Genomic DNA, 21,961 nt, shown 5'->3' on the forward strand with positions numbered 1-21,961 from the left:
TGTGTATATATAACAGAGAAATGTGAATATGTATATGTTCAGAATCAACAAAAAAGTAGTGCTCCGAGTTTGTGGTAAATAACTACTCGCCTCCGTCATGTTTTTATGTTTTGATTTTTCTACTTTTTTTTTATTTTTCTGATGATGATGTATGTATGTATGTCTACAGGTGAGTGCGTATGTATGTGTGTAAGTGATTAATACTGTATATCTGGTGTTCTCTAAGATGGAAAAGTGGAAGATGTCCTGTTTTGATTCTTCTTTGACTCTTTTTCGACCCTGCACAGTACCTGTGGGTGTTTCAGATAACTATGCCAGAGAATGGTTTTTAAAGCGACTGCTGAATGTGATTTTATTGAGAGAAGCAGTGTGGACTGGCTTTTTTTGTACGGGTTAATTTAAAAAAAAGAAAAAAAAAGAAACATAAACAAAGGCCATATTATTTAATTTTCTGTTGTCAGAAGTTTAAGCAGATCTGGGAGAGTGGAGCCTTGGTTTTATGGAGAAGCATTGCCTGGTTGTGCATGAGTGGACTAGTTTCACTTCTTTTTCTTTTTTCTCATCTGTCTGATGTAGCCTTTTTCTTTTTCTCAGTAGTAAATGACCAAAGCTTCAACATGTTTGACAGATATCATATGCAAACCTCATCACTGGACAAGACATAATGTAGCGCCTCTTTGTAGTTTCTCTCTCGGCGTCGTTCTGCATGTTCCTGCCTGGTTATATTTTTGTTTTTGTCTTAACACTGTCTGTCTTTCAAAGTGGCCTATCAGCAGCAATCCCTGTGATGTCCCAAAGTTTGGTCAGTTTAGACTTTTGCCAATGAGGTCTTTTGAGCCTGAAGTGCTATCACTTGTTTACAAGAAAAATCAAAAAGGAAAAAAAAAAGGAAACATTGCAACCGTTAGCTATGCACCTTACTGAAACAAGCATTTCCTCAACATGTATGTAGGATTAACACTGGAGCAAGTCATTCATTTAGAAATACTTCTAGTTTCTTCACAAAAAGCCCCTGCAGTGGGAGTACTCTGATGACCTCTCACCTTTCAATTTCACATTACCTGAATACTTTATACCAAACTTGAGGTGCCTCGTGTATATAACTATACTTTCTGCAGTGAAGGTTGCTCCTTTGCTGTTTAACAACAATAACCTTGTTAACCAGGGTTTTTTAAAAAAATTCTTTTTTCACCTTTTTAAAAAAACTTTACTGTATAAATGACTTTTTTACACACGTAGAAGATTAATCAGATTATCCCAGGAATTTGCAAATACAATCTAAGTTTGCACTTTATCATCGGATCCACTTGGAGTTAAAAGGCCATCAGAAACCGTCTCAATCGGATCATTTGGAGAAACGTCCCCTGAATGTACAGAGAAAATGTCCAGATGTAGTCGGGATCTTAAAGGAGAACTTGGTGGGAGTGGATACCCATCATCCAAATGACGGATAAATTAATTGTACGTGTTTCTTTCTTGATGTAATCTGTGTCGTTCGTCAGCATACTTTGCTAATCTTCAGGTGACATCCCCTCCGTCTTCTCTGCGCTGTTAAAAAAAATTTAAAAACCTCCTTCTGCTTGAACTTTCAGAACATTCCTGCTCTGTCGTCGACGTTTCGCTTTCCTCTCTTTCTGTTAACCAAGTGTGTTTGTGTGTTTTAACCTCTTATTTTTTTTTTAGAAACAGTTGTGCACTGATGTCCGTGACAACACACCGACTGTGTTACTGCAGTTTTTTGCTCGTCGTTGATCCGAAACGGTATCGTTTTTCTATTCTTTTGCACCACTGAGACTCTCCACAGTCTTTACCTCCCACTCATTCCTAATACAGGTGTTCAGACTAATCTCTCCTTGTGACAGTCACAGCATCAGTTGTCAAGTATTATAAGTGTTGCCTTATCGGGACTGAGGCTGGTTATGGTTCATATTTTTTTAAAAGAAGGCTTAGTATTTACATCAGTTTGTGTTTTTTGTTTATGAGGGTTTGGGTGGTGATGCTTTTTCTGGAGATTTTGAGAAAAAAAGACCAAGGTTCCACTTTCTCCCTTGTACAAATTAATATAAATATATATAAATATATATATATATTATACATTTTACTCATTTTTGTCCAGTTTTTTAAAGAGGCATCGGAGCAGCTATTACAAGACAATATGAGTGACAATGTTCATCTGGGAGAATTTTATGCATGTTTTATTTTTTATTTCCCCCCTCTCGCTCTTTTAATGCCCCTCTACCCCCTCTGTTCAGGTGTGTAACGTGAATATAAAGAAATCTACCTTTTCTTTGGAATGTTGTAGACAATCAGTCTCAGGCCGGGTCCAGTCCCTGCGGGGAGTGAGAGCCCTGTAGGCTAACAGACAAACAAAACTCTTTTTATTTTCATCTACTGGAAGTCTAAACTCGGAGGTTTGTTCATTCATTTGTTCGTGGCTGCTCAAGTTTACACACACAAACACACACACTTCTCTACTACACTCAAAAACACAAACACCTCGTGCATTTGATCCCTCTGCTTTTTTTCCAAGGTGAGGATGCCAACCTTGAGGAAATGATGCTTTGACTAACAAATCTATAACATCTATGAATGTGGGAATGCATCACATTGCAATAAAAAGCACCATTTGAAATGCAGCTTGTTGTTCTGGAGTTTATTTATTACCCTGATGAAGTTACTAGTACCGGGTTGGACCCTCTTTTACAGTCAGAACTGTCTTAACTTTTGGTGTCATAGATTCAACAAGGTGTTGGAAACGACACGATAGCTTCACACCGTTGCTGCACACCTGGAACACAGAAGTAAATATAAATGGTAGAAAACCAGAGGATAGTAGCCCAATTCATCTGGGAATTCATCAAGTGATGTCAGATGAGAAAATGTGCAAAAGTAGAAGCTAAACAAGTGAATCTGACTCTTCTTACAGATGTGTGAATAAGAGACACTGCACAGGTAAATATCTCAAGAAGCCATATGATGTCGATATTGACACCAAACAATGTAAGGAGAAGCAAGAGATAGACCCCTAATTCACCTTAGAAACATAATGAGGACCCAGAAAGAAAGGACCCCCAAATAATATATGATAGGACAGGGTTACTGATTTCGGTCCTGCGAGGGCAGCAATCCAGCAGGTTTTCATATATTCCTGCTTAAACGCCTGAATCAAATTAAATGGCTCTAACAGCCTACCAAGTTCTGCACAATGACTCTTTGATTTGAGTCAGCTGTGTTGGAGCAGGGATTCGTGGGAAACCTGCTGGATTGCGGGTCTTGTAGGACCAAATTGAGTAGGCCTGTTATAGGAGGACTAAAATCTTCACTATACAACCTCCTTCATAGTCATGGAAATTACCAGGACCTTCCATGATTCATTTTAAAGTCACAGAAGAGCACAATGAACAGGAGTGACACCATATGTGACCCAGCTAGGCCTGGGCAATGCTGCAAATTTTGGTATCAATCCGATAGCAAGTAAATCCATGTTAAAAATCACCAATACCGATACTTTAATTATTGATGATTATTATATTCATAATCAAACAGTATAAAGATTGTTGTCACATAAAACATTTATTAACAAACTGAATGGCAGAACTAAAAAAATTAAAATTTAAGCCTTTTTAAAAAATCGAGATAAAATAATAAAATAACTGTTATTCCCTTTTATCACACACAACAGTTTGAGAACAAATTAAGAGTGCAAATTAACTAAACAAAAGCAAAACCTACTATTAGTTGGTTCTCATTCACATTCTTTGACTTTTTACCCCCAAAGTGCTCTGTAAGAAAAATATCGATGTCACGGTATCGATCAGTACAGATACTCGCCTTGGTATTGATTATATTGATATTTTGGACCGCCCAGCTCTAGCTGTAGCCCATCTGCTTCAAGGTTGAACCCGTTGTGTGTTGCTCTTTCCACAGAACTATGATCCTACTTCATTGTGAAGGTGACTAATCAGGTTTTCCTTCCAACAATGAATGTGACTGGTTGGAGCTTACCTGAGCCCTTTGTGGTAGGGAGGGGCTGAACAGAGACAGGTGTGGCAATTAACAGATGAGGAAGGCATGAGGAGGAGATGAAGCTGGGAGGAAAGGCAGGCCCAGTCTGAGCCTCCAGTCAGAACTGTGGCACTTTTTTTTGGAAGAGATGGTGGGCTGGTGGAGACCAAGACAGTAAGATAGGTGGCTGGCCATGTGAGTTAAGTGAACTCTTTTTCCTTTTTAATTATTATTTTTATAGGTCTGCAGGATTTTGACTTGTCTGTGGAGGGAGGTGATGTGGTGTCAAGTGAGATGGTTTTAGTGAGGGGCTGCAGTGGTGGACACATTGTGAAAGACTTTCCCTGGTAGGATCACCCCTAATTTTAAATGAACTGTAGCATATTTAACTTTATTAAGTGTTTTCTACAAGGACTGACTGGTGTGATTGTTTAAGGGCTCTGACATTTGAGCAAAGAATTTCTACCTGTGCAAACATTTATTACCGTAGCTATAATAAAACACCAATTAGTATTAAAATGCAAAAAAATAATCAACCAAACAGAAATTTGTGCAAGATTTTATATACCATCCCCCTTCTGTTGTGGAAAATTATGTTCTCTGGGATAAGTGCTGTTTTCACATCTATGGTGGCAGTTGGATGGGGTCTTTGTGTTTGAGTGCTTTTTTGTTTGGTCAGATTTGAGCTACCTGAGAAAACCAGTCAGGGATTTGGGGATGATTATGGTTAGCCACCTTAGTGTTTGGGATCAAAGCCCACAGCCACACACAAATTAAATTATTTAGTTGAAAAAATAAGTTTTTAATACAGATGGAAGCTTTTCCATAAAGATGTGTGTCCACATACAGTAATTCCAGTTAAAACGCTGTAGTACCAATAACAGGCCTGTAAGTGGCGCTGCAACACTTCTACAGATATGCACCACACTGAGAAGAAGACATGGAGCATGCGCAGATGACCACTGGCAGTAACGTAAGGGAGGTTGATATTAGTGCGTTCACACGTCAATGAAAAATTTTATTCTGTAAATTTAATCTGATGATAAACATGATGCAAATATATTTGAACTTTACAGCAGAGTAACAAATAAAAGGTTATAGTTTGAGTAAGTCAAACAACATTTTTAATGAAAAAAAGGAGGCAATAAAACGGGGAGTTTTGTTTGCTACAGGAACGTTTCTGCAGGATTTACAATAAAAATAAAGCTTCATAGAATTTAAAAGAATGTCTCCTGAAGGTTGTCCAAGAATATTCACAATAAAAAAAAAAGTACATTTATTTAGTTTATTTACTTAAGTCCCAGTTTTGCCTGTACAGGATCTATTCCACTAACAAAGCTCCTGCAGGAAAGAAGAGAGAGAGAGAAAAAGCTTCACTCAGAAGCTGCAGAGCCAGTCTCAGTATCTTCTGGTGTTTTCTTTTTGTAGAAGCATATCATACATCAGCTTATGTTACAGCATTTAAAGTGAAAACAAGTGTCCGATGATGCTTTAAAACCATTCCTTTAACATTTATTTCTCTGCCGCCACAAGGTCTATCTGAAGACTTTTGGAGTCATAGTAAAAGGAGATTTGTTAAGATATGTGTTACTGTGGTGAAGGATAAATCATGACGGCACAGAGCACAAGTGATAAAGTTTCAGGCTTGAATAAAAACACACTTTCAGGATAAATTGGACACAGCTGTTGCTTGAAACCATCAGATCCTAGTACAACATGTGAAGATTAGCTCTGCAAAGGCCAGCTTTGACCAAATAAAGCAGAATAAATCAGAGGTTTTAATTTGGATAGTTCCGGTGAGGTCTCCAGAATGACCCTTTTCGCCAACTTGTTTCCAACTGGAGGACTTTTTCAAGGTTGTTCTGAACATTCAGTATCTGTTGCCTGACAACTTGGACATAACGTAGCTGAGACAGAAAAGGCTTTAGAAACAAACCAAAAGGCACTTATCTACAGTCGTGTTTGGGTCATGAAATTGTCTCCATTTGTTTCGATGGCTTCTTTGTGACTTTTGTATTGTGCTTCTTCTATGGGCTTTGTGGGATTTTTGTGCTCATTATACTCCACAATTGGGTAAGTTATCATCGTCAGCACAAGAACTGACACAAGGATGTAAAGTTTGTACTCGAGGCAAATAAATGTGCTGTAGGCAAAGGCGATGACAAAGCCAAGTGACTCCCACATCCGGTAGTTGGCAAAGGCTGCTTCTTTGTCCTTTGGGAAGAGGACACCATAAAGAGCTGCAAGAGAGAGGTTAAATGTCACAAACAGGTAATAAAACTTGTTTTTTATGGTGCTTAATGATTGTCAAGAAACGTGACATCTCCATTTTTTTAGTGTGTTAGTATTAAAACAAATAATATCCCAGATTTTTTCCACGTACCTGCTCTTTCTACAGTAGCATACTGTTAATGAGCTCACAAGGTTTTCTTACCATTAGTTTGAGTTTGCCAGATAGCATCAGCCATACCCCACAGAGCAGGAAACACAAAGAAGACGGGCAACTCGTCGGGATGAGGCCTCCAGTACAAAAGAGCTATTATGCATGAGAGGTTGGTCAAGGCGGCTGAAAATAAAAACATAAATAATCATCAAATAATGGCCATTTTACAGGAGGACTGCGCCATGGAAACCATGGTAAATATGGATCTTTTAGCTTTTATCACTATTTAGTTTTTGTTACTTTTATAATTGTCAGTTTTTAAAAATTTGTTTAGTTTTTAAGTTTTTTATTTCAATTGCTTTAGTTGTTAAATCTTATCTTTCTCTTTTATAGTCTGTAAAACACTTTGGGTTGCCTTTATATATCTGATAAAGTGCTATATAAAATAAAGAAATGCATAATCATTTTATACATAATTTTAATTAATGTTAGAAGGTGATGACAAAAGGTTATAGACGTGGCTAACCAGTATGTAAAATATAGAAGGAGACGGTATGAAGGAGCTGGGTTAGAGCATTTAGCTGGTAACTCTTTTACATTTAAAAAAAAGTCCAAACTTTAGCCTGTAGATTCCAGTTTTTATTGATCATTGGTCATTCTATCGTCTGTGTTCCGTGACAAGCTCGACTTCTTCTTCGGTCCAAACAAATGTTTCTCTTTTGCCTCCCAGTGAATCCTCAGCCATCTTCTCCTCTCTTCTTCCAATGTGAATTTCCTACAATGCAGTGAGCCTTTGGAGTGTTACTCTTTAATCATTATAGAGCCCCCACAGCCTTGTAGCATGTACTACAGGGGTTTCATGGGGGATGGTGAAGCCTTTCTCTTAGTTTTTGCCACCGTTTTCACACCTGAACCGGCATTGGTGCTGTGCAGACATAGCCTAAATCTTTAAAGTATTTTAATAATAATAATAATAATAATGGATTAGATTTATATAGCGCTTTTCAAGGCACCCAAAGCGCTTTACATTGTGTGAATCCATTAATTCATCCACTCCTCACTCATACCTGGTGATGGTAAGCTACGTGTGTAGCCACAGCTGCCCTGGGGCAAGCTGACGGAAACGTGGCTGCCATTCTGCGCCTACGGCCTCTCCGACCATCACCGAACATTCATCCACACATTCATACACCAGCGATGCCAACACTGGAGGCAAGGAGGGTTAAGTGTCTTGCCCAAGGACACAACGACAGATGACTGCGGGAGCGGGAATCGAACCGCCGACCTTCCGATCATTGGACGACCTGCTCTACCGCCTGAGCACTTAGATTTTGTTATGTTTTAAAGTGGTTTTGAGCAATAGTTCCTTTTTCCTTTTTCACTCCTCAGTCCAGAATTTGTACGTGATTGAATTCAGAATGAGTTTTTAGTTTAAGCCACTTAACACTGATCTTTGAATCATTAAGTCTTCCTAACTCAAGGGATTAACCAGTGTTACGTCCACATAACAGATAACTAAGAAGGAAATTATATATACGTTTTATCTTTATAAACGTTTTATTTTGCAAAGACACATAATTTCTTCCCATTGTCTTGTTCAGGGATCCTCAGTCCTGGTCCTTGAGGGCCGGTGTCCTGCAGGTATTAGAAGTTTCCCTGCTGCAACACACCTGATTCAGACTCAGATTTGAGTCTTGATGTCAAGCTCTGCACAAGCCTAATTAGCTATTGATTTGAGTCAGATATGTTGCAGCAGGCAAACATCTACAACCTGGAGGACACAGGCCCACGAGGACCAGCATATAGGATACCTGGTCTAGTTGCCTCTATGCTGAATCCTGAGCTTGGCAGATTTTGACAGACAGTATTTGTGAATGAAAAAGGGGATTAGAGGAAAACTTGGCATATCTCAGCCTGGTGTTCAGTGTGTCCTTAAAATATTTGAGGGAACTGGACAAATGAAGGAAAAAATAGGAAGTGTCAGACCTTGAAAACCATCAACGGCAGGTGAACAGGATATAAAAGAGACATCCCCAAGAAATAGGATTAAATCCAGCAATGACCTCAGAAATTAATCTGGACCTCCAGTTTATCGGTCTATCGTCATTTCGGACTGCTGAAGCATCATCAGAAATGGTCTCTATGGAACAATGGATGTCAAGAAACTATTCTTAAGGAAGGGAAACTGGGAGAAAAAGCTGAAATCTGCCACATGACACAAGAACTGGACTGAAAATCAGTGAAAAATCCTCCCCAGAGCCAGGACCTAATATTATTGAGGCTGTATAGGATTTTGTGGACAGAGTACAGAACAAAGAGCAGAAACATCTAAAGAAGCCTGGACAACTATTCCAGCAGACAGCTTGTCTAAGAGGGTCCAGACTGTGTAGAGCAGTGTTTCTCAATCCTGGTCCTCGGGGGCCACTGCCCTGCATGTTTTAGTTCATTCCAACTCCAGCACACCTTATTCAGATTAACTGAACTGCTCGTCAAGGTCCTTGCAAACCTGCTAATGAGCTATTCATTTGAGTGAGGTGTGTTAAAGTGTGGAAATCTCTAAAACATGCAGGTTAGGGGTCCACAGGGACCAGGATTAAAAAAACACTGCTTTAGAGGAATAAAACTTTCTTTGTGCACATTTCAGTAAATCACTGCCCCTTTTGCCAGTTTTCCTGTCAGTATATACATAAACTGGGGGTCTCAGAAAGACTATTTAATCACAGTACATCTGTGTAACGTTATTAAGGGGGGCGCGATGACATCTGGTTAGGATGCCTCCTGGAGTTATCTCCCTGGTGAGGTCTTTAAGGCACGTCCAACTAGGGGGAAGATCCGGATGCAGCTGTTCCAGCCCCAGGCCTTGGCCTTTTGTGAATGTATTTAAATTACTGTGTTTAGTTGAAACTAGGTGATTGGCCGGCTGTCTGGAACTCAACAGCAACTACCTGGCTGTGCCATAACTCGTCCGCGATTGGCTAACCGTGTCATCACCCGCCTGTGATTGGCTCATTCATCTGCTGTCTATCTCCACTATTTAGGTTCACTTTAGACAATCATTCAGGGCAGGGCAGCCTTAGGCCTTAGAATTGTTTGTTAAAACTCAAGCACTATTATAGCCCTTTTGTTGGGCTTGTTTGGATTTGAGTTTCTTTGTCTTCTGGGAACTACTTTCTCGGTAAGCATGGGAACGCTTCAGGATCCTCCTGGATGAACTGGAGGAAATGGCCAGACAAGCTGGAGGACGTGTCCAAACGAGCTGGCAGGAAGTTGATGGGTGAAAGGATATTAGCAGTGAATTGACACCCATAAACACAAAATAACTTTCATATTTTACCAAGAAATTGTGACTTTTTTCTTATAAACTTTGTCAGATAAACTCATTATCCATAGTTTGCTGTTGACTAGAGAAGATTAATGAATGCACGGGTGGTGCAGGCACAATGATCTTTCATATTGCTGGAAATTTGTTGTTCATTAAAAGTTGTGCATACTTTTTGTACGATTAAGCAATGAGAAAACACTGAACTGTTAAGAGATCTTACCGAGGAGGAAGAGTGGAGCTCTCCCAGTGTACCGAGCAATTCTCCCAAACAGAAAAGAAGAAAGGGAATTGGACGCTCCAAAACACATCATCACAAAACCAACAAAGTGGATCCCCAAAGCACAAGTCACATAGTTCTGCAAAGACAAAACATGAGAGGCATCTTTTTATTTACCTGATAAAAGTTCTATATAGTTACTCATGAAATGTTTAAAGACCCAGATATTGGTTTAAACAGCAAAAAGGACAGTGCGCTGTGAACATGGAGTGATCCGGTGGGTTTGTATATGATCCTGAGGAAATGCTACAGTTGCTTTTTTCTGCCAATACGTAACTGTTTGCTTACTGCAGATATGACGGCTCTAAAGGTGATAATATGTCAAGGCTGTTCTTTGTCCAGTGGTTCATCCTACTGTAGCTCTGATGCTGTTTGTTTCATGCCTGCACAGTTGGCTTTAATGGAAGGTAAAACATTTTAAATTGTGCAAAGTAATGTCATATCAATATGTAAACTACGTACCTGTGGAAATGTAACCATAATGATGCAACTGTGCTGTAAATTAATCTATAAAACACATTAAAATCTAGCTATCTAAAAACCACATAACGAGGCACTCGCGTGAATTAGGAAAAACGGGGCCTCAGTTGTCTTCAGTCACATGATATTCAGGAAAATAATATGGCCTTGCTGCAGGCTTAATTTGGACACGCCCCCTTTACTTGATGCAGACTTTGGGGCTTTTGTGTCAGATGTTAGATGTAAAATCACTACTTGTCTGGTCCGAGTCTCCATTCCAGCTGCTATATTCAGATGGTAGGCTCAGAATTTGGTAAAAACATGAAAGCATGGATCCATCCTGCCTTGGATCAACACTTCAGATTGCTGGTTGTGCAATTGTGTAGGAGATATTTTCTTGGCACAATTTGGGCTCCTTAGTACCAACGTGGCCTGATTTAACCATCACAGCCTACCTGAGTATTGTTGCTGCCCAAATCCATCCCTTTATGACCACAAGGTAGCATCTTTTGAAGCTACTTCCAACAGGATAATGCACCATGACACAAAGCTTAAATCATCAACGGCTTTCTTTAATACAACGAGTTCACTGTACCCCAATGGCCTCCACAGTCATCAGATCTAAATCCAACAGAGCAGAGGTCACCAACTGCAGACCTCCTGAGCCAGTGTCCTGCAGGTTTTCAATATGTCCATGCTGCTTTGAGTAATTGATTGAACCAAGTGTGTTGCAGCAGAGACAGTGAAAACCTACAAAACACAAGAGGTCCACAGGTAGTGATCCCTGCAACAGAGCAGCTTTGGGGTGTGGTGGAACGGGAGAGTCTCATCATGGATGTGTAGCCGACAAATGCAACTGTGTGATGCTGTCATGTCAATGTAGAGCAAAATCTCTAAGGAATGTTTTCAACACCAGTTCTGAAGGAAAAAGGTGGTCCAACCCAGTACAAGCAAGGTGGACTAATTAAGTGGCTGGTGAGTGAATGTATTAATGATGCTTGTGATAATATGACAAGCATATGACAAATGTACTGATCAATACATTGCCTATATATTGACATTGTATGTATATATAATTATTGAATCAATATTCAGTAATCTAACTGATATAACACCCTGACTTCTTACCTTCGTGTACTCTCCAGACAGGAAACTTTGTTCAAATCCACTGTACATGGTGAGTGGGATGAGCACCAGAAGCCTCCAGTCCTTCAGGAGCCTGAACGTGGCCAGGAATGTGTGGCAGAACGGCTCCTTGTTCTCACGAAACTGGCTCGTCTGCTCCTGATCGATATTGTCCAGAAATATTCCCACGATGAGCATGGCCAGCACACCCACACCTACCACAAGAGACAAAAAAAGAACGATTCTGGACATTTCTGCACCAGTATGACGTGTTCTTTCTACAGTTAAAAAACCATTTCAGATTACCAGAAGCTCTGTCTTCTTGATACTCTGTACGGAACTTTAACTAAAACCTTCATAAACTATTAGAGGTTCAGTAAATTGAGGTTACCGATGTAGCATCCGACCAGTATCCACACTAGTCTCTGTGCAGGCTTGTTGGAGGTACCAGTAGCGTTCACGCTAAGGCCGCAGTCTGCTGCTCCGCAGGTTTGCAGCACCTCCTCTGGGATGTCACCTGTCACGAAACAAAGAGGAGCTTCATTAGATAAATTAATACATTTCATGAAAACAAAGGTTCTGCATCAGAATTTGTGATATCAAGTTATAAACAATATTCTAGGAGGATAAAATGACCTTTTAATAGTAATAATAATATTAGAGAATGGTGCAACATGAAACTGTATATTTGTTGAATCATTAATGTGTCAATAAGATCAGATTTCTGCTGCAGAACGTTGTTTTCTGATGTTTTATATGTATTCACTTGGCTATTTAAGGTAAGTTTTAAATGGAAAGTGACACTAATGTTGACCAGTTTGATGAATAATGTGATGATAAAGACTTCCTTATATAGTTTTTCCATGACAAATTAAAGTGCACATCTATTCTTAAAGGCTGGAGCAGGTCATCGGTCTCCTAAAGGTTGAAGGAAGTGCAACTGTTGTAATTTCCAGAAAGTATGCGTCATCATATAATCTCTCGAAGGAGCAGTACAACCATAAACTAGCACATTATGGCAATCTGCAGCACACACCCTTTCTTAATCTTCTCTAAACTGAGGGTCATGATGATAACACCTGTAGGTTACTGTAACACAGTCAGCTGTGCAGAGGCAGTGTGACAGGCTGACTGGATTTTATGTTTAATTTTGTTATCTGCATTTGACCTCCTTTGGTTGGTATTTATCATAATTAGCTCAGTATATGTAACATTATACAGTTTTCTCTTTTTAAATGTGTGTTTTTGTCTCTGACCCTTGACTGTTGCTATTTTTTCTTTTTTTTTATCCTGAATAGTTTTGTTTTACTGCTGATCTTTCAGGCTGATTTTCTCAGTAATAGAGAGATAAACACATTTCTGACTCCACGGGTCCAATAACTGTATGGTCACATATACAGTTTATATCCATTTATATGAAGGAAAATCTGCATTCATCTAAGTCTTTAGATGTAATTTTGATGTTTGTTACAAGATGTTTTTACAACACATTTGATTCTGTAATAATTCAATCAAAATCTGAGCAATGTTTTGCTCAAATAACTTAACTACTTATGGGTTTATTTTTCCAACAGAGAGCCAAACTAATCTACACCAGGGATGTCCTCTACTGGTCACTGAGGGCTGCAGTTCTGCAAGTTTTAGATCTGCTCCAATACGGGTAATTCAAATGAAATCAATCCCCTCCACAGCTTGTTATCAGGTTCTGTTAATCTGAGTCGGGTGTTTTGATCTAAATCTGGATGCTTCTGCTCTACACAGCTCAAGTTTTCCTTTTCTCTGTACACCTACTGATGTCGGTGTCCTGTCCAAAGATGAGCGATGACATGAGGTTCCCCCACACGGCAGACGACTGAAAGATGAAAAAGAAGATGCCGAAGTAATGGTTGATTATATCAGAACCCTTTTTCCCCTCTTTAGCAGCCTGCACATTCCCAGAGATGGTCAGGTAGGTACATTTAGCCGACCACAGAGGAGATCCTCCCAAACCCAGGATCACTGATGTAGGGATGAGGGTGTACCTGCAGCAGAAAGCAGATCAAAATTTAACATTTTACCTCACAGTTATTACTTTTTTTTTTTTTTTAACAAAGTTAAGGATTATTAATCCACACTCCTTTTTAGCATCCTTGAAGATTCAGCTGTGGTAGCGGCTACATTCAATATCTCAAAAGTGGACTAATAAAATGTCCTACCGACATTTCTAGTCTTTAGGATTTATTTTTAACTATTTGACTTTTCATATCTTCAAATCCCAGGCAGCGTGCATGGATGTTTGTCTCCTTGGTCTCTGTTTTGGCCCTTTGATGGACTGGTGACCTGTCAGATGGTTCTCACCTTTCACCTAACGGCAGCATGATGAGCTTCAGTTCCCTGACTTGGATAAAGAGGGTATGGAAAATTAATGCATGAGTAGTTTACAGCAGGAGTGTGAAATGCACGGCTCTGGGTTCTGTCTGGCCTTTTTGGTAAAAGTAAAAACGTTATAGAAGACATTAACTATAATTGTTTTAGTAAAAGGAACTGCAATTCCTAATTTGTCCACATGAGGTTGGATTTTTAACATTAAATCATTTACAAGGCAGGAGGACAACTTATTCTATCTCATATCTGTAATATGAGGTGAGTTAGTTCAGGTGGTTAGAATTACTACACACATGTGGAAATGTACATGTATGTACATTTAAAAAACATTTCTAGATCTTGTTAGTCTAATCATGTGAAATACTGTAATTTTTTTGTCCCAGATACCTATGGTTAAATATTTTGACTTTGTAGATTCATTGTGATTTGTAAGGCTTAATTCACCTGTTAATGAGTAAATCAATAAAATTTGTAAAATAAAAAAAAAAATAAAAAAAAAAAACGTATACAATAAAATATGGGATATTTGGTTTATATGAATCTGAAAACTTTTATAAAATGTAAAAATGAAGAAATGTATACAATTCTTCCTGCGGGGAAGAAGCATTGATTACTTTTTCTGAATGTTTACTACTATTTGCACTGCTGAGAGGTCCTGGTTTGCGCTTCTGAAAAGTACTGCTTTAACATTTAACACCCATCATGCCACTGTTATTATATTTTGCATTCTGGACTTGTATGTCAGTTTTCCTATCCAGGGCGTACCCTGCCTCTCGCTGACATCCCTGGATTTTACATCCCACCAGTCCATCATTGGGCCAACAGAGAGACAAACAACCATTCATGCTCACATTCACTCCTTGGGAGAATTTAGAGTTACCTAACAAGCATGTATTTGCCCAAATAGAGGAAGCCAGAGTACTCCAGAAGACCCTATGCATACAAGGGGAGAACATGCAAACTACACACACTGTTCGAACCCCTCCCCATCCAAGGCTCAAACCAGTGACCTTCTTACTGTGAGGCCCAGAAAATGAATGAACAGATAAAAATATCTGTACAATTGCACACAGTTTTGATCTAGATTAGTCGCTTTACCCCCTAACCTGAGCCAAACTGGAGGTTTCCTCCCCACTGTTGCTCCCCAGGACAGAGGATTAAATTAACTAGAAAACTTAATGCAACCATCAGTTTCCTTAACAAAGCAACTTTTTATGAGTTGGCTTCATGTTACCACAGTTGTAATAAATTTAATTCAATTGGATTAAATTGGACTGTGTCTTTAAAAGGGACTCGAGTTGACTTGAGTCATGAATTGATGATATTTAAATAAAATGAAACCTTTATTATAAATGTGGTTGTATTAAACTGATCAAGGAGAAATTTCGTTTGATGCATTCATTAAACTTCTGTCTTGTTTTTCCAAATGTTACTGACCACACAGTAAAAAAACAGATGAACTGTACTTTACTTATTCTTAATCTCTGCATGCTAAACTAGGCAGGATTTTCATTGATTCACATCAGATGTTTGATCAGAACCTGAGAAAAATTTCCTTAAAATAATACTTATAAAACTCCAACATCCATCATGAGCATGAAAATGTGACAGGTTACCATCCAGGGTAGAGGTTTCCAAAGGAGTATGCCACATAACAGGCCATGCCAGCAACAATCGTCCATTTACAGCCCAGATTTTTGATCATGATGGGAGGGAGGAACATGGAGGAGATGATGATGGAGGCGTAGATGACACTCAGAGACGCCACACCCATCCCCTGTTCGGCATTGAGACTGCTCTGCAGAGGAAAGATAATTGATTGCATACATGATTACTTGGCATCAGGGGACATGGTATTAGGATCATGACATGTTTTATTTGAAAATAAATGTTTCCAGCTTGTCTTTTAGCCATCTGTTAAATGCATCAGTCTGAACCATCACAGTATAAACTAAAGCCAGAGTTTGTCCATACACTGCTCTAAATACTCAAAGCAGCACTGCTGAGCAACTTTTGCAAATACTTTCATGACTACATGATAAAAAATGTATTTACTTTAAACCAAAAAAAGGGGAATTTCTTATTAAAATAATATAAAAGTTTCTTTTGTCTTCCTGATTCTCAGTTTTAATGCTTTTTGACTTGAAGGCTGTATTTGAAACTAGTGGAACAATGTGGTTCTTTGCAATGGCAATTTGGGATGAAGCATTTTTCCATTTTGTTCAATTCCTTCTTACTTTTTAACTTTTTCCCCATTAACTTTATCCTAAATGCCAACTCTAAAGTTCACATTTAACATGATTTTTTTTAACTTAAACAAGCCACTAAATAATATTTTCAGAAGATTTCTTTCACTTTGCAGTTAACTGTATTCAATTTAAAACCTCAGTACAGCAGAAAGTTGCAATATGATGTATATATGGTGAAAAGGTCAGTGACATGTTATGCCATACTTTATAGTTAGAATAAAATAACAAATGAACTCTGAGTAAATTTAAAAGAATCATAAAGATGGTGTAATGAACAAATATCTAAATAATAGAACTGGTCCATCAAACTTTGTAACTATTATACAGATTTTAAAACGCTCTTAAATTAGTTTAATATAAGTTAACACTTTTCAGGGGAGATATGCTTAAAAAGTGTAGTTTCAATAAATGTATTTCTTTACTTTCATTATTATCATTATTGTAAGTTTAACATTTACTGTATTTAGTTCATATTCTTAGGTAAGAATCTTCCAATCTTTTGTAAATGTCCTTTATATTTGCTCATCTTCTAAAAGACAGAACTCTCTAAATAAAATGTTAAAGGACGATAATTGAGGAAAACATTGGATTTGTAAAGGGAGTTTTGTTTTCCACCTACCTGCAGACTCTGCAGGCCTCCATAAGCCGTGAACAGGGACAGAAACCCAATGGAGACCACCAACACATTCTTGAAGTTGCGGCTGATCATGGTTGACTTTTTAAAAACCAAAGCACTTCCAAAGCCCCCCAACTGTTAAAAAAAAATAAAAAATACAAAGCAGCAGTGATAAGTGGATTTTACTTTCTCACAAATAACAGCAGCTGCACAGCTCAAGTAGAAAGTCAGAGGAGTTTCTGTCAGCTGGAACAGGCTGTCTGATATACTCACACTGGAAATAGCTGAGAACAAAGTCCAGCCCTCGCATATCGGACTCTAACAGCCCAGTATGACTAATTTGAAGGCCCTCTTTTCTTTAACTCCCTTCTCTCACTGAATCATTCAAGATGTTTTTGGGTGTTAACATTTCCTTCATCATTCTGATATGTGCACAGCTTTCTTTTCCCTCTTTGCCCTTTATGATTCAGATTTACAGTTATTGTCTCGACATATATGACAAGTGGGGCAGAGTAAAGGTATATTGCATTCAGGTTCTGATACTTTACTTTTATGACTGCCATAACACAGCTTTAACAACATGATAGCTTATTATTGTTTTAACGGTATGTCACAAACACAAGGACACTGCACTCTGCTGTGTTGTATCAGCGATATTCAGAGGAAAACACACTCAGATGCTTCAGACCTGCAATAAACTCTTTAAACCTTTAATATTTTTTTAAAGACTGAAGCATCTGTGAATAAATCATTTTTAAAGTTTTCCGTAAACCTGTTTTGAGATGGTGATGTTTAAATTTGCTTCTGCAGAAGCTTCTTGAGTAATAACTTTAATGACAATATAATAGTTTCCCATCACAGATTACAAATAAGGTAACAACAGATAACAACACCAGTCAGCCGCACGGTTCATATACAGAGATACACGGTGATCAATGCACATTATCTTTAAAGTTTTCTCAGTTAATGTCTTTGTAAGAGCAGTTGAAAGTAGTTAACTCTGGCTCTCTATGAGCTGAACCCTGCTTTCCCCCCAAAACATACTGCTTGCAAAGACTAAAAAGCACTGAAAGAATGAAGAATATATTGTACAATGCTTTATAAATTTTAAAAGGTTAAAAGGTGCTTTTGAGCCTGTAAAGCAATGTGTTGCATGCTGGGATTGGATGAAGGACCAGGGAGTAATCGATGTTTGTTTGAATATCATATTGTATTTCTGCTTGCTCTGAGGCCATCCTTTGTATCTATAATTAATATTTAAATCCTACATTTTAATTTCAGGGTATTTCCATGTTCAAACTATACATAAACCTCTAAATTAACTAGTCTAACAGGTCTAGTTTTGCCAAGGTAAAATATGGTGTCCCACAGAGATAAGTTTTGGGACCCCTTTTGTTTTTATGTATTTATAGAAAAGTTACATTGTGCCTCTTTAAGGTTTTACTATTACTATTACTAATCTTACACTTTTTTTTTTATCTGTCTAATCTTTTAAAACCATATGACCCTGTAGGAATATTGAGATCCTCTGGTAGAGGATTTCTACCAGAGACAGGGCATAGACAAAGCCCCCCCCCCCCCCCCCCCCCCCCAAGATCAGCAGTTAGTCTTATTTTAATTAATGTCTTAAAACATACTTTTTAACTATCCTGATTTTTCATGTCTTTTCTGAGTTTTATTAGATTGACTAATTAAATCCAGTCAGTATTAAAAGGCCCGGTAGCCTGGTGGTTACAGAAGTGGGCTTAGGTCAGGATTAATGAAATAAATTTAATTTTGTCAAATTAAATTAAAACCAATCATAGAATTTTTTAATGTAATTGTTGAAAATGGCAATGACCTGTTGTCAGCAAGTCCTGACTCAACATTATATACCTCATTCAGAGTCTTAATCTTCTCATAGTACAGAGCAGATTAAAAAGATAGCAGCTCGTATCATAAAATGATAACAACTATGATGATGTTGGTTACTGTCATAGCATGTGGATTTTAGTAAATGTTTACAAATGTTGTACAGTTCTTTATACAGACTGTTCTGAATAAACAAACCCTCACTGATTAGGGAAATCAAACAAAAAAAAATCTATTTTCCTACAGTCCTGAACTCTACACCTGTACACTGATTTCCAGAAGCTAACATAATAGAGGATCATCTTTCTGAGGAACAGCAGTGCTATCAGATTTTTAGCTTTATGAAATTCCTATAGGCAGCTCCACCCAGTCGTTAGAAAACAATTTGGTGGGGTTACAGTGGTTTGTTATGCCAATCCCTTTTACACACCTGTTTTGCTGGTTGACTTCTGATCATGGTGAAATCAGCAGCACAAAAAAATCCTATTGATTGTAAATGTTTTTATGTGGAAAACTGTTACATGAAAGATGCACTACGTAACTTACTGGCCTTAAAAGACTCATTTGTACATTTCTGGAGCCGTCGCTGCTCAGTGCGTCCTGATTCCAAGATTCTGCACGACATTTCAGCAAAGTTTCTCTTTATGCACAATGTCACACGTTAGCTAGTAGATATTGTTATGGAAAAATTATTCAAATACTCAATTAGGTCAATCGAACAAGTAAATTTATTAAATGATGAATGAATCCTGAGAAGTGCAAACTCAGCTTGCAGGCCGACTGCAGAGTTCTAAAAAACAGAAGTCATACACATGTGCTTTATATTATGCTTCTCGGGCAAGCAGGGCATGGTGTCATTCAGAGGTAAAGATACGTCGACTCCATATATGGTATCATGGAACATTCTGTGGTCAGACTGACATTTGAACAACCTCAAAGAAACCAAAAACCAGGAACTTACTTAAGAGGAACTCGCTAAACAGGCAAATGTATCTAACAAGCAGGGTGAAGGTTAACTTCCTCCACAATAAGTAAAAGAGTACAAAATGTTCAGACACATAGAGTACATATAACATGGAGATTTTCCAATACAATATTAACACACTAGCCATTTTGAAAGCACACTGTGGCTAATTCAGCAAAGTAATGCTAGAAGCATTATTGGAGGAAGACAAAAAAGAAAGCGAGAATGAGATAGGATGAATCAACATCAGACTAACTTTTACTGGCTGGAGAGAGCTCAGAGAACATTTAGGATGCAAAACAATTGCCAAAGTAGTATTGCTAGGGTGTGCATCAGTAAGAAAATCTGCCAGTTTTGTAGTGCTTCTTTAAACTATTATTTGATAGTTTTATATATACTTATTAAAAGTGTATTAGAATTTAAGAGCATAAAATCTAAAAAGATAAAAAGAAAAAATGATAATAAAAAATAATAAATGAAGCCTCTAGAGTTGATCCTTGGGAAACTCCATGTCTCCACACACTGGTAGACATTGTGACTGGTTGTGTTCATGCGTCCAGTGTTAACACACCTTTTTACGGCCCAAATACACAAAATTCCCAAATATACACGTTAGTGTTTAGTTGTCAGTATAAACTGAAAATATCTAAATGATACAAAGCGGAGGACATCTCTGCACATGACACGAAAGAAATTATAAATGGTTTAACAGTGGTGTAACGATTAATTTGGTTTTCACCAATGTCATAACTGCTGTTGTTGGCTGTTGATTATGTAAATTTTATTGTGCAGTTGCCGGGCTGTGATTGGTGCATCTTTCAGCTGCTTGTCCAGGATTGGCTTGTGGATTACGGCTCCTAAATAAAGACCTTAGCTGAGAGCAAAACCACACTCATCTCATTCCCTCTTCTCCCATCTGGCCACATCTGGCTATACCTCAGTGATTTTTCAGGTATGATCTTTTGGAGTTTGTAGAGGTAAGCTGCTGTTTTTTCACATTCTCTTCTCTCTAGGTTTTGTTGCAGAACTGGTCGAAGGCATAAGCGAACTAGATGGCTGCTTAGGGCTCCTGTGCCACCAGAGGGTCCTAAGTACACTTAAAATTTCACAATATCTTGATTAAAAAGCAAACAAACAAACAAACAAACAAAAAATAAATAAATAAACATAGATAAATAAAAATCTATATAATTATACCATGGATATTTCAAGTAAAAATGGTAAAACACACAAAAACTTGATTTTATACAATTTTATCATGTTTGTGTGTCAATTATGAAAATTTACTGGTTGAAATATGGGTGTTATATTTGACACTTTCTGTGACCTATCGCATCACTTTATGGTAAATTCCTAAAACCCTGCTGTAATCAATCTGATACTTTTGCCCCCTGCTGGATACCTTGTTACAAGCTTCTGTTAGTATGTACGGGATCCATGATTGTCTAACGTCTGTCAGTGTAGTGTATTGCTTTCTTTTAAACTGCATGTATCCTGGCTCCCTCAATAAATAGCTTCCATGGGAGATTGATTCCCACAATTATTTACCTCTCCTTCAGTTTAATAAGATGACAGCTTTGTATGTCAATACACTGAGTGTGTGAATAAACTAATCTAAACTAAACTAAATTAAACTAAAAACCCTAATCACTACACTAATTATGACATTTCATATGGCAATAAGTCATAAATGCAAACTATTTTTGATTATACATTTGTTTAGGGACTAAATAAGAACTTCAGATAAAAAAAAATAATAAAAGAATTTTCTGACTGATAGTTATGTTCTCTTAGTTGTTTTGGCCGTGGTCCAACATGAAGTAACTTCTAATTTCAACTAAACTTCAGTGATTCCATATAATCTGTAAACCACATAGTTTCACCTTAATAATGTTTCTGCTTGAGACCTGAGTAAATACAAGTAATTTTATTGCTATAACAACACGCAGTTTGTCTTCAGTGTTTTAATGAGGACACAAGAATCCCTTAATTATTAATGGCTTTAACTGCAAGTGTAACTAATTTAAAACCACCTGTGGTGCAGCTTAAGTTTCTTTACATTTAATAACCAGCAGAGGGAGCCAGAGTCCATTAATGAAGAATGAAATCACTGAGTAGTGTTCACATAGCCTACAGCTCATTTCATCCTTTTTTTTTTTTTTTTGCAGCTTTTATCTTTTTACTTTTGATATGAAGCACTAATTTAGAATAAGTCATACATGAAAAAACAAACAATTATCTGTATATGTTTATTTGCACTTTTTATGTCATTGGTCAAAACATCCATTTATATTCCTGTTTAGTTTTCTATGGCTGCCTCTTACAATCAAACCTATCCTTTGCTTT

The 21,961-nt window shown here is 37.8% G+C and overlaps 1 protein-coding gene across 1 annotated transcript; it reads right to left on the reverse strand.

The window, feature by feature from the left end:
• Window positions 1–4,854: 4,854 nt before the first annotated feature.
• On the reverse strand, window positions 4,855–17,057 carry unc93a (unc-93 homolog A). Its single transcript, XM_041975019.1, has 8 exons — window positions 16,804–17,057; window positions 15,552–15,733; window positions 13,363–13,592; window positions 11,963–12,088; window positions 11,575–11,786; window positions 9,931–10,066; window positions 6,440–6,571; window positions 4,855–6,245 (listed from the first exon to the last, which is right to left on the reverse strand). The coding sequence occupies exons 1-8, from the start codon at window positions 16,891–16,893 to the stop codon at window positions 5,956–5,958; spliced, it is 1,398 nt and encodes a 465-aa protein (XP_041830953.1). The 5' UTR covers window positions 16,894–17,057; the 3' UTR covers window positions 4,855–5,955.
• Window positions 17,058–21,961: the final 4,904 nt, after the last annotated feature.

The sequence above is a fragment of the Melanotaenia boesemani genome, chromosome 22, assembly GCF_017639745.1.
Source record: "Melanotaenia boesemani isolate fMelBoe1 chromosome 22, fMelBoe1.pri, whole genome shotgun sequence".
Classification (NCBI taxonomy): domain Eukaryota; kingdom Metazoa; phylum Chordata; class Actinopteri; order Atheriniformes; family Melanotaeniidae; genus Melanotaenia; species Melanotaenia boesemani.